This window comes from Panthera tigris, chromosome B1 (assembly GCF_018350195.1).
Source record: "Panthera tigris isolate Pti1 chromosome B1, P.tigris_Pti1_mat1.1, whole genome shotgun sequence".
Classification (NCBI taxonomy): Eukaryota; Metazoa; Chordata; class Mammalia; order Carnivora; family Felidae; genus Panthera; species Panthera tigris.
This window is the reverse complement of record NC_056663.1, coordinates 48,759,422-48,773,199: the sequence shown is the minus strand read 5'-3', so window position 1 is coordinate 48,773,199 and position 13,778 is coordinate 48,759,422. Positions and strand designations below refer to the sequence as shown.

At 45.6% G+C, this 13,778-nt stretch overlaps 1 protein-coding gene across 2 annotated transcripts in view; it reads right to left on the bottom strand.

Moving 5' to 3' along the window:
• The window catches only part of EPHX2 (epoxide hydrolase 2), a 77,415-nt gene that overhangs the window by 44,091 nt on the left and 19,546 nt on the right, over positions 1 to 13,778 (bottom strand). The window contains exons 3-8 of one of the 2 annotated variants that reach the window (XM_042983517.1): positions 11,736 to 11,892; positions 10,327 to 10,517; positions 8,494 to 8,616; positions 5,342 to 5,416; positions 986 to 1,081; positions 364 to 442 (exon numbers count right to left, since the gene is read on the bottom strand). In XM_042983517.1, the coding sequence (XP_042839451.1) occupies positions 364 to 442; positions 986 to 1,081; positions 5,342 to 5,416; positions 8,494 to 8,616; positions 10,327 to 10,517; positions 11,736 to 11,892 (721 nt within the window). The remainder of the gene's footprint in view (positions 1 to 363; positions 443 to 985; positions 1,082 to 5,341; positions 5,417 to 8,493; positions 8,617 to 10,326; positions 10,518 to 11,735; positions 11,893 to 13,778) is intronic. The other variant, XM_042983518.1, reaches the window with a different exon arrangement.

Genomic DNA, 13,778 nt, shown 5'->3' with positions numbered 1-13,778 from the left:
GAAAGGTAGTTGCCAGGGGCTAGGGAAAAGGGAATTAGTGCTTAAGGAGTACAGAGTTCTGCAAGATGGAAAAAGTTCTATAGCTGTATGGTACATCCTATGCCCTATATCCTCCCAGACCAGTGGGAGACTTCCTCAGGGCATAGGCCATTGGGTTTCTTGTGTTCTTTCAGGTAATGCAGAGCAGGGATATCTGAGCCCAAAGTGCACAGACACAGATCACTGAAGGAGAGAGGAAGGGCAAAGTCAGACCCCCTTGAAGGGCTGCTTGCTCCAACGTGGGCCCAGGGAAAGTCAGTGCAGTTGGAGAGCTCAGGCAGAAGGCATAACCAACACAGGACAGCTGTGAGACAGCTAACCTACCAGGAGGAGCAGACGACTCTCCATAGCCTTTCATATCCAGAGCTAGCACCCGGAAACCCGCCTGAGCCAGAGCAGGGATCTAGAAAACAAACAATTCAGGTACACTCAAGTGCGGCCTCATCAGTCTTTTGCCGACACTCCTTCTTTCTTCCTTCTATCCCCGTTCTTGTAAATGGTTCAACTCAAAGCGCCATGTGGCACTATCTGGAATCACCACCACGAGGCTGGAACAAGCCCACCTGCATAGGGCGGCCGTGCACAGTGGTAGGACTCGTATACTGCATCTAATGCTACATCTAAGCATTTTTCTTAGCATAGCACAGATCTTGCAGATTTCTATATTCATTACAAAGGCTTCCCAGCAGGTGGCATAAAGTGTCTGGAAGAATCTGCCTTTTTCTAATCTGCAAAAGTGGCATATGGGGCTAGTACAGATCTGAGGTCTGGCCCCAACTCTGGCCCCAACACTTCTGAGGTATCACATGGTCACACGTTCAAGACGATGCTCCACTGTTAAGTTTTCAGCTTCTTAAGGGCATTCTACTCTGGGCCATACCACCTAGACTTTCCCCTCCCTTCCCCTCCCCCTGGCTGGGGCGTACCTTCCCCCAGTTTCCTTTACCTGGTACCTCCAAGAGAACCAGCTCTCCGGAAATCCATGGCACAGGCACACGGCAGGACCGGAGCCCAGCTCCACAAAATGCATACGCACCCCAGGCTGTAGAAAAGAGAGGTGAGCGGGTAGTGACCACAGCACCAGGCTGGGCAGAACCAGGTACGCCTTCTGCAGGCTGCCCCAGGCCTTCTCAGTGTATTGCCAGACCTCACATGGCCCAGTTTGCTCAGCTCAAGACCCCAGTGCTAGAAGATGTTCAAGAAGACAACTGGCCAAAGTGCATTAAAAACAGGCAGCTTTCCTAGGCACATAGGAAGCCTGAAAAGAAGGTTATAATGTTGGAAAGAAGAACAAAACAACTCGGCCTTCCTCCCTGAAAGGCCCTCATACCGTCAGAGTTTCTCGTACTGTTTGACAGGTCTTCTGTATTTTAAACTGGGCTGATTTTGTGCACAGTGTAATATTCATGTTAACATACAGAATACCAGGATTGCTTTGTTAAAAATTATCTTTTTTTTTTTTTTTTAATTTATTCATTTTGCAGGGAGGGGAAGAGAGAAGGAGATAGAGAATCCCAAGCAGGCTCGCGCTGTCACTGCAGAGCCTGACACGGGGCTTGAACCCATAAACCATGAGATCATGACCTGAGCCCAAACCAAGAGTTGGGCATTTGGGGGCACCTGGCTGTCTCAGTTGGTTAAGCGTCCAACTTTGGCTTAGGTCATAATCTCACGGTTCGTGGGTTCATGCCCTGTGTCTGGTTTTGTGCTGATAGCTCAGAACCTGGAGCCTGCTTGGGATGCAGTGTCTCCAGCTCTCTGCCCCTCCCCTGCTCATGGTCTGTCCTTCTCTCTCTCTCTCTCAAAAATGAAAAAGTGTTAAAAAAAAAAAAAAAAGAGTTGGGCATTTAACCAACAGAGCCACGTAGATGCCCCTAAAAATTATTTATCTCTTAGATATAAAGTCTTCTTCAAGCTTTGCTAACTTCTTGTCCTTTCTGGGCTCTGTGTGTCAGAGGCTGCTAGAGCTCTGTACCTGTGTTCTCTTCTCCCTGGCACCTGACAGCATCTTCCAGACCTCCCCCACTTCCTCGCAATGGATGTGGCCATGTGGCCGAGTTCTGGCCAAAGGTATATGAGTCGGAGAAGTATGTGCTACATCCTGGGCCCGTATAACCCTCCCACACTTGGTCCTCCTCCTTTTCCTATCTGCTCCTGGATAGTTAGGGCCTCAAGAAAGTGAGAGCCAGCAGAAAGAAGGAGCCTGGCTGCTTGAACAACTGCATGGAGAACACCCACTCCTACCCCACACTGGACTGCTCTGCAAGCAAGAAAACAAACTTGGTGTTGGGCCACTGAAACCTTGGGATTGTTTGTTTTAGTACTGAACCTACTTCAATCATTATCGTGTGGTCTAAGCACACGAACTAAAGCAATATGGAGGCAAAGTGCTCTATTTTCCCCCAAAGTATGTGTCTCCAACTTTCTAATGGAAAGAAATGAGAAAAATAAGCTTTGCATCTAGAAATTCACTTGGAGCAATTCTATTTAGCTGCATCTCCGATTACTCCAAACTCCATGTTCCAAACCGGAAGTTTCACTCATGATTCCCAAGGAGTTATTTTGCTCGAGAAAGCATTTGGCTGGCATTTCACATACTCCTTCATGGTCTACAGTCTTATCAGAATATGTTCCATAGTGTTCCGGTTGGTACTTGGCAAAGGGAAGGATTTAACTTGAAATTCTATACTCCTTATTTTGAAAAATGTTCTAGTACTGATGTCCAGTGAAATGATCTTTTTTTTTTATATTATTTATATTTTATTTTTCCTCCCTTTATTTTTCCTCCCTTCCCCTCCCGCCATGGTCTTCTGTTAAGTTTCTCAAGATCCACATATGAGTGAAAACATGGGGTATCTTTCTCTGACTGACTTATTTCTCCAGTAAAATGATTTTTTTTAAAACATTTATTTATTTGAGAGACAGAGCATGAACGGGGGAGGGTCAGAGAGAGAGGGAGACACAGAATCTGAAACAGGCTCCAGGCTCTGAGCTGTCAGCACAGAGCCCAACGCGGGGCTTGCACTCACAGACCGCGAGATCATGACCTGAGCTGAAGTCGGCCACTTAACCGACTGAGCCACCCAGGTGCCCCTAAAATGATCTTAATCTGCCTCTGTTGTAAGTGAAGCCTAACTCAAAGGCCCCCTCTCGCTGCTTCATATTTGACTGAGTAGCCCAGCAAACGCACGTACTTTCCCATCCTTTACGTGGTATGTTAATAAAATTACCAGAAAGCCAGAAAATGAGAAAGATCGAACCCAGGCTGGACTGCACCAGCATTCAGGGAAGATAGAAGGAATAGCTCCGCCCCAGAAGTAGCCGCCCCAGGCCTTTAATTTGGAGCGAAGACAGAGGGGGTGATAAAGCAGCTCTGATCACACTCCTTCAAGGTCAAATGAGAAATGTATCGAAAGGGACTGGACCTTCAAGCCTCAGAGGAGAACAACCCTGTCCTTGGCATTGAAGCCACAAGGATACAGCCCAGACCCCAGGCCCCAGGGAAAGAGTCCCTAGCTCCTCAATACCGGAGATGAGGTGTGAGGGGACCTCATGAAACGCTCACCCCTTCAGGAGCCCCAAAGGTTACAGGAGGGGCGGCGCTGACGCTGACCAGTAGCTTCAGCCCTTTCTTTCTATCCGGCTTCCATTTATCCTTATGTGCCTACCTCACCACGGCTGCTAAGCATTCACCGCGGCAGCCTCCGCCCTCACAGGGCCCATCCCAAGCGCTCCAGGCACCACTATTATACAAGGACCTGTGAATGTTTATCTCAGTAGACTGGAAGATTCCTGAGGTCACAGAAGACCCTCCATTCATCTTGGTATTTCTCTCCATGCCTGGCAAATAACAAATACCCAGTAAATATCGGAGGGGTTGTCCTCCAGGGCAGCAGGGGGTACTACGCCCTGTGGTCTGCATGCGGTATTTTAATTACCGTTGACCCTTGAACAAGGTGGGGACAAGGGGTACTGACCCCCACCCGGAGTCGAACATCTGCATGTAACTTTTGACTCCCCCAAAACTGAACTACTACTAGCTTGCTGTTGACCAGAAGCCTTACCGATAATAGTTGATTAACACGTATTTTGTGTTCTATGTCTCATATGCTGGAATCTTACAATAAAGTGAGCTAGAGGAAAGAAAACGTATCTGAGAAAATCATAAGGGAGAGAAAATGCATCTAGAGCACTGTTCTTACAAAATCCTCATATGAGTGGACCCATGCTATTCAAACCCGTGTTGTTCAAGGGTCAACTGTAATCCACACAAGAACGCTGAAGGCAGGTATTAGTATCACCTCATTATAAAGCTGCATACACTGAGATTCAGAGTGATAAAGAAATGTACCTGGGGGCACCTAGGTGACTCAGTCGGCTAAGCATCTGACTCTTGATTTAGGCTCAGGTCATGATCTCGCGGTTTTGTGAGTTTGAGCCCCATGTCAGGCTCTGTGCTGATTCTGCAGAGCCTGCTTGGGATTCTCTCTCTCTCTCTCTCTCTCTCTCTCTCTCTCTCTGCCCCTCCCCAGCTTGTACTCTCTCTCTCTCAAAATAAATAAATAAACTTAAAAAGAATTATTAAAAAAAGAAAAAAAGAAATGTACCTAAACTTGCAAACTTGGTGCCCATGCCAGGATTCAAACTGGTTCTGCCTGTCTCCAAAGCAACTATCCCATCTTGTTTAGCATACAAGCTGACCTGCAGCTTTGGGTCCCTTTTCATTTAAATGGGACCAATGACAAATTAAGAGAGATCCCAAAGTGAATCCACTGAATGGGGTTAGGACATTCTAACACCCTGCTCTGTATCCTGGCTGGCTCAGGAGTCGAGGCCCCTCTGCACATGGCCTTGGCTTTGCCATAGCCCTGACCGCCAGATGTTTTAATGACCACTTCTGTCCTTTGTCCTCACTCTGGGTTCCTTGAGAACGAGTCTGTCTTGTTCTCATACCTGGCCCTTGCTGACACCAAGGCAGTGGGTGATGAATATGTGTTGGAATAGAAACAAGTTCTCCCCAGAACACAGGCCAGACACACATGCCCTTTAGCACCTCCGGGCCACTCAGGGCCCCATATAACCTGTTGTTCCAAAGGAGTCTGACTACATCTGTCACACTGCTTTGCATATCCTAAGGCGTGGTGCCTTCCGACTTCTGTGGACTGCTACTCGTGGGAAGTACTATTTCCCTACAAGCAGCGGATGTTCGGCTACCCTTGGTATTTAACAAATGTCTCTGCAGGTCCGTGTAGGTGACCTATTTAGGGAGGGCGCGGCGGCCTGGGAGAGAGCGCTCACATACCTTTATTGGCACATAGCCATGGCTCACGTCCCTCGGATTGCATGCGATTGGCAGAGCGGTGGCAACTTGGAGAAGCTGGATGGAAAAGAGGTACAGTAAGAGAGGCGGCAGCCTCCTTCTGTGAGAAGTTCTGAGAGAGCTTCCAGAACTCCAGAGTGCTGGCCTGTGCTGTGGCCTCCTGGGTCCTCCGGGGATTTCCCAGCCCATGTCCCTCTCCTGCAGGCACACAGTTACATTTCTCTTCTCCCCTCTCTCTCAGGTCAGAGTAGCCCATGACTGAGTCCTCTGACAGAAGGGTATGGCCTATCAGCCTGACCCATTAAAATCCCCCTCGATTCTCTAAATTCTCTACCCCACCTCTCCCAGGTGAGAGCCTGGTGTGACCTGGGAAACTACCGGCGGAAGACGGTGGGTCCTCCGTCAACCTGGGTCCTTGAATGGCTGCATGAAGCAAAGCCCCTGGCTGCCACCAACTGAACTTCACATAAGGAAAAAAAAAACAACAAAAACCAACTGCTCTAAAACACTGAGATTTTGTACTTCAATTAATAGAATTCTTCTCTGTGGCAGTTCCTCAAGTGGTCACCCAGGCACCTCTTGGACAGCATTAGGGATGCAAAGTTCACCGTCCCATCACTGGATGGCACTGCTGAAGGGATTCTCTCTCAAGATGGCCAAAATCAAACTCTCTCGGCCTCTGTATTCATCTGCTCGAGCTGCCATAACAATGTGCCACAGACAAGGTGACAGAAACAACAGACAATTATGTCTCTCAGTTCTGGAAGCTGGGTTGGTTCTTCCTGAGGCCTCCCTCTTTGGCTTGCGATGGCCGCCTTCACCCTGGGTCCTCACATGGTCTTCCCTCTGTGTGTGTGTGTGTGTGTCCTAACTGCCTCTTCTCATAAGGACACAGTCATAGTGGTTTAAGGTCTACCCCAATGACCTCATTTTACCTTAATCACCTCTTTAAAAGCCCTATCTCCAAATATAGTCACTTCTGAGGTCCTGGGGCTTTCACATGAATGAATTTGAGGTGGAAGGGGGCAGAGTTCAGCCTGCAGTCCCCAGGTCTGTCCTCTGGAGTCCCAGGAGGTCAGATAACCCATCTTTGTATGACATCTGGGTAAAGAAGAAAATTCCTGAACAAAGGGTGCATAAGGGGCTCCTTTGACTCATTTGTGTCAGGTATCTTGAGACAAATGATAAAGGATAGGATGCTGAGCACACCTAAGTGAATTTATTCATGACAAGTGACATATTAGTGACTTCTACTGCTAGATCTCTCATCTTTAGTCCCAAAGCTGTAACTGAGGAAGAAGTGGCTCCCATCAGCTATCCAGTTCTCTGACCTCTAAAGCGCAGGAAGTAAACTATGAAATCCACCTCCCTTTTAAACATGGAAGAGTCTGCCTGGGCCTCCTCCGAGGGTGGGAAACAGAAGGCAAGCCCCCTACCTCTGTGGCATCTGGAGGGGATTCAGGGTGTGGCAGGAGGGATGGGCAGCTTGGTGGCCTCTGATGACAATGAGCCTTGTCGGGCCTGAGGAAGCCAAGACACTGACCATAGGCCAGTGTGCCTTGGGACTCTTCTTCTAAGGTATCCCTGACTTCCTAGGTCACACCCTAGCAGATGTCCCACTGCTTCCAGGGCTGAGGGGGTGGGGGTTTCCTGTTCTTATAGTTCTCCCGCCATTTATACAATTTACAAAGCCTGCTCAGAACTGAGTCCCATAGCCTTCCTGAGAGATAAGGGGTAAGTCTCCTCCACTTAAAAAGGTGTAATTTTCATTTTCATTTCATTTTTCCTTTTATCTTGCCCATACTCTGGAGAAGGAGACAGGTGAGGCAGAGTTTACTTTTCTGATTTTACAGGACAGGTATCTGTGGCTCATATATGACCAGGGGATACTAGTAAGTGGGGCAAGCAGGTGGCTGCTGGGATTCCACGTTTTCTTCTCTGCTGCGCAAGACCTCCAGGCTTGTGGAAGGATAAATCAAGTCTGGGCAAGACGCTTTGAGGTTGTGAAGTCATTAGTATTTTTGTATTAGTATTAGTCATTTTGTATTTATTTGTTAAAGATGACAAATCAATTGTCCCTGTCATGGGGGCTAAATTTGTGTCCCCTCCAAATTCATCTGTTGACATCTTAATCCCCAGAGCCTCAGAATGGGACTGTGTTTGGAGATAAGGTCTTTAAAGAGGTCACTTACGTTAAACGAGGTCATTGTGGAGTGAGCCTACTAGAGTTAAACTATAATCTGGCTGGTGCCCTTGTAAGAGGAGGGCGTTTGGACACACACACAGGGCAAGACCATGTGAAGACAGAGAGAATGTGGCCATCCATCTACAAGCCAAGGAGAGAGGCCTCAGAAGAAACCGTCCCACCAACACCTTAATCTTGGACTTCTGGCCTCCTACCCAGACTGCCTTGGCCACCCAGTCTGTGTACTTTATGGCACCTCGGGAAACGAACGCAGTTCCCTTTGAGAAAATGGTTGGGATGGCTGTGACGTCCAGCTGGCTTAGCCAGGCATATGTCCCTCCCTCCTCTCGCATTATGCTGACACAAGCAAAGCAATGCATTCCTGCAAAAGGCTTGTATTAACTGTTCCGCCTGGGCTCAGCGGGCTCAGCCATCTCAGGTAGACTTCTCTAACAACAAAAGGTTCCTCAGCTCTGGCACAGAAGGCTAACCCCTAGGCCGCCATCGGACATCATTAAGGGCATCCCATCCTCCTCTGTGAGGGATGGTTAACTAAACCACTCTGAGTGCCAGCAATATGATCAGGCAGACCAGGTGAGGACTGTGCCCTGCACCCCCATGGGGTCAGGCCTGGCAGCTAAATTCTCAATATTTACTCTAAAAAGTCAAGGCTGGTGGGTTTGAAAGCCTCAATCTTATCTTGGGTCTTGGTTCTTCTGACTCTGACTAGTATGGATTCTCGTTCTCAGAGCAGTTTCTCTGTTCATGACTGCAAAGAAAGAAATACAAAGCTCTTCAAGGACATCATGCTGATTGCACAATAGGTACTGGCCTCCCACCCAGGAGGTTCAAGAACTCCCAGAACCGGTTCTCCCCTCCCTTGCTGTTTCTTGCACACCTAAGCACTGGTGACTGGCCAAAACCCAACCTGGCACAGCCGTAAAGTTACCTGTACCCCAGTTACTTTCTCCAGTTCCCTCAGGGCTGTGTCTGTGTCACGGACGAGAATGGTGACCATCCCCAAGTCACGAGCTGGCTTCAGATTAGCCCCGATGTCATCCAAGAATACAACCTATATCCAAATAGCACAGATACTAGAATCACCACCGGCCAAAGCAAAACTCATGCGTGAGGGACAACACCGGAAAGAAACACATTAAAATGCAAACACTGGTTATTTTATGACAAGATGAAGAGTTACTTTTTCTCCATATAATTATTTACTCTTAAAGTTAAAAATATTTAGGGGTGCCTGGGTGGCTCAGTCGGTTAAGTGTCCGACTTCGGCTCAGGTCATGATCTCCCAGTCCATGAGTTTGAGCCCCGCATCAGGCTCTGTGCTAATAGCTCAGAGCCTGGAGACTGCTTCGGACTCTGAAGCTTCCTCTCTCTCTGCCCCTCTCCCGCTTGCACTCTATCTCAAAAACAGAAAAACATTTTTTAAAAAAAGTTAAAAACATTTAATTACATGAGCATACACATAAACATACAGATAGATACACTTATTCCCATGTGCACTTATAGGTTTCAGCCTGAATTCTGAAACTGTAAGAAAATTAAGGAAGGATATAAACTTATCAGGGTGACATCAAAATAAATTAATCTAGGAAATCAACATGTATGAACAGACGAACAGACAAAAAAAGTGTAGAAAAGAACTGTAATAAGGGCAGATACTAAAACAAATTATCAAGTCACAGAAGGTAAAAAAAAAAAAAAAAAAGGGGGTGGTGGTGGTGAGGGGGTGTTAGAAGATAGACATGTTAGTGAAATAGAAGAGAGCTGAGGAATAAACCCAAATATAAACAATTCGTGTTGTCTGCCTGATGAGGAAAAATAGTATTTGAAAGATTATATAATTATTTTAACTGTTTTGGGGGAAAAAATGGATGCTTCCTTCACACCTCATCCCAAAATAAATTCTGAATGGAGCAAAGATGGACATTTTAAAGTTAAAAGAAAATCCTTAAAGTTGTAGAAGAAAGCGTAAGCGCATTCATCATCTTGGATTACGGCAGGTCTAGAATTCTAAGCAGCTCACACGACCCAAAAGTCAGAAATGAGAAGACGTTTATTTATACGCACACTAAAATTCAGAACACTGTTACAAGGCTTAATCCAGGGACTAAGGGGTGCAAGAGCAAAGTATGAGAGGAGAGAGGAAGACTTCTGGGATTGAGCCTGATAAGGATTCCCCATGACAGAGTTCAGGGTTTCATCTGATGAGCTCGTGGACAAGGTGGGGCCAATGAGAAAGAGTCAGAAACATCAGTGAAAGGAATTTAATCTTGTTCTGATTGCCTTTTTTGAAAATTAGAGGTGGAGAATACAAGGAAAACAGTTTTAGAAATAGATAATTAGAGACAATATAAAGACAGAATTTTAGGGGTGCCTAGAGAGACAACTGTAATATTGGAGCCCAATTCTGCTCACCCTTTGGTGGGGTGACTCTTACCAGCCTTGTGGTCTTGGGAAAGTCTCCCAGGGTCTATGTTCCTTTATAGGTAAACTGAGGCAGCTGGTCAGCAGTTTTGACAATACCTGTTTTGACCAATAAAAGCCACAGAGAGGGGCCAGATGCCCACATCTTGTAGACTGTTCTAGACTGAAGGGATGGGTAAAGTCCTTTATAAGTCCTGGCCTGGGAGAACAGGACCCTGCCACTGGACCTAGAGGTCCTACCAGGCTCCAGATGTCCCCCACTTGCTCACTCCTCCACAGTTTTTCTTAATTGCAGTATCTCTAGAACATTCTTTTTCACTAAAAGGAAGTGTCTACATACCTCATTGGGGCTGGCGTTCAAGGTGTCCAGTACAAACTTGTAGATCCGAGGATCAGGCTTGGCCATTCTGATCCTGCATGACTCTACCAGGAAGTCAAAGTGTGGCCTCAGCTGACACACCAGCTGGGCCAGGATGCCCCTCTGAGCACTGTCATCCAGCCAGTTGTTGGTGAGGAGGCAGGTTGTATATCCTGAGAGAGAAGACACCAGTGACTGGACCAGATACAGGACTTTGCTCTCAGAAGCTCTGGGTACCCCACGGAGAAGGGGCCAAGCAGGGTTCTGTTTATTTACATCAACCTCTTGATGCCCAGCGTCTAAACTGACAGGTTGGAAAAGAAGCATCTTCACCCATTAGCACCTCCTGACACAGAGACCTGAGAGTGAGTTAACTGTGTACATTAAGGGCTTCCAGAAGCTTGGATAGAAACACTACATCCCTCAATTCCTTGCAACTGTAGAGCAAGAGGTTGTGACCTTCATCAGCTCATATGATCCTCACCACCTTTGGGGTAGGCGGGACAGATCTTACCATCCACTTTTACAGCAAACAGAAGCTCAGAAAAATTATGAGCTGCCCTGAGCCACACAGTGAAGGCAGAACCCAGCCGGCTCAGAATTGTGCCTTTGAACTGCCCTGCCAGTGCTTCGTCCAGTCTATAGTACTTAAGACTCGGCTCAACTATAGTTCAAAACACCTGCCTTAACTGTCAGAGACTGCATTCCCATTTCAAAACTAGAGGAATGTAAACAGAGACAGCATTATCCCCTGGAAGGGCAAGAACCAGGAGCTGCTGGGAACAAGATACTGATGAGTCAGTGGTGAGACCCTGTGCCTGTAACATGAGTGAGAGATACGGACATGGGATGGCTTAGCCGCGACCAGATAAGTCTACTGATGAGCGGGTAGAATGATTTCGAATATGCCTGTGACCAAAAGCTGGGTCCTGACACTGAATAAATGTCTATCGGATAAACATGATCTCACGTCTTAGACCATTTGACACCATCTGAATTCGTGTCAGCTAGCTCATAGCTCAGCCCCTTTGACATTCAAAGGTCAAGACAATCATAGTTGCTTAAAAGGCCTTGATTTTCAATCACTGTGGCAAGAAGTTGGGTCATTCTGGTCATTACTAGTGTCACTAGAGGGAGAGAATTTTGCTCACAAGGCAGTCTCTGGCACAAATTGCTTTATTAAATAAAATTCTTACATTTTCCCAGCTATTCTGATGGTGTTATTTTTTGCCATTTGATAAAACTTACTTTGGGGCTATGTTTTAAGAATGGCTTTCCATCGAGGTCCAGAAGACTTGTGATCTCAGAGCACATCTAGATGTCTTCTGACCTAACCTTTCCAAGGGTTCTGGTGTGGATGGTTCCGAGAACGGCCAGTATTGGATCCTTACCCTGCTTTCTGAGAGCAAGAGCCGCCTGAAGCATGGGGTGGTTGATCTTTGTTGCAGCCGCCTTGCCAAAGATTTGACTTACAGAGAAATTCTCAGGGAGGCGGATTCCAGAGTCCTGAGAACACTTCCTGCAGTTTTCTTCCATGAGTGGCACCCACTGTAAAAATGAATTCATAAGGGACTATCAATTCGTACAACCCTCTGTACAACCCCTTGCTGTGATCCAGCAACTCCACTCCTAGACACACACCCAACGGAATGTCACCATTCCCAAAAGACATGTTCACCAAAAGACATGTACATACATGCACTATTCTAGGGCACTGTAGCAGCACTGTTCCTAAGAGTCCCACACTGCAAACTACACAAATGCCCCTGTGATGGGCTGAATGGTGTTTCCCCCAAATTTATGTTGAAATCTTAACCCCTCATACTTCAGAATGTGACTACTCTTGGAGGTAGGGTCTTTAAAGAGGTGATTAAGATAAAATGAGGTCAGGAGTGGGCCCTAATCTAATCTGACTGGTATCCTGGTAAGAACAGGAGATTAGGACACACACACACACACACACACACACACACACACACACACACACAGGAAGGACTGAAGACACAGGAAGATGGCCACTACAAGTCAAGAAGAGAGACCTCAGAAAAAACCAACCCTGTCACACCTTGATCTTGGGCTTCAAGGCTCCAGAGCTTTGAGAAAATAAATTTCTATTGTTTAAACCACTAAGTCTGTGATATTTTGTTACAGTGGGCCTGTAACTAATAAGTATAACTAATATACTTATTAAGAGCAAAATGGATTATGATACATTTACACACTATGATAGCAGCCCTATTTGTAATAGCTCACATTGAAAACTACCTAAATACCCAATAGCAGAATGATAGGCCATAAATGAACCCATGCATACGTGCTCAAATAATTTACAACAAAAGAGCCGAGAATACACAATGGGAAAAGGACAATCTCTTCAATAAATGGTGTTGGGAAAATTGGACAGCAACATGCAAAACAATGAAATTTGACCCCTATCCTACATCATACACAAAAATTAACTCAAAATGGATAAAAGACTGAAACCATAAAACCCCTAGAAGAAAACATAGGTGGTAAATTCCTTGACATAGGTTTTGGTGATGATTTTAGGAATCTGACAACAAAAGTAAAAGCAACAAAAGCAAAAATAAACAAGTGGGACTGCTTCAAACTAAAAAGCTTCTACACAGCAAAGGAAGACATCAACAAAATGCTAAAATTAAAAGGGAAACCTATGGAATGGAAAAAACATATCAGATATCACATATCTGATAAGGAGCTAATATCCAAAATACATAAAGAACTCACACAACCCAACAGCAAAAAAAAAGCAAACAATCTGATTAAAAAACATATGGAAGATCTGAAAAGACATTTTTCCAAAGAAGACATACAGATGGCCAAGAGACACATGAAAAGATGCTCAACATGACCAACCATCAGGGATATGCAAATCAAAACCACAGTGAGATATCACCTCTCACCTATCAGAATGGCTTTTACCAAAAAGACAAGAAATAACAAATGTTTGTGAGGATGTAGAGAAAAGGGAACCCCTCCGCACTGTTGGTGGAATGTAAATTGGTACGGTCACTGTGGAAAATGATATGGAGGTTCTCCAAAAAATTAAAAATATAACTACCGTATGACCCAACATTCTACTTCTGGGTATTTATCCAAAGAAAACAAAAACACTAACTCGAAAAGATATCTGTACCCCCATGTTCACTGCAGCATTATTTATAATAGCCAAGGTATGAAAACGAACCAGGTGCCCATCAATGGATGAATGAATGGATAAAGAAAATGTGATATATAAATACAATTGAATGTTATTCAGCTATAAAGAAGAACAAAAATTTTGCCATTTGTGACAATATGAAGATCGAGGGCATTATGATAAGTGAAATAAGCATACAGAGAAAGAAAAATACCATATGATTTCTCTTACATGTGGAAACTAAATTAAAAACTGAAACCAAAACAAAACACAC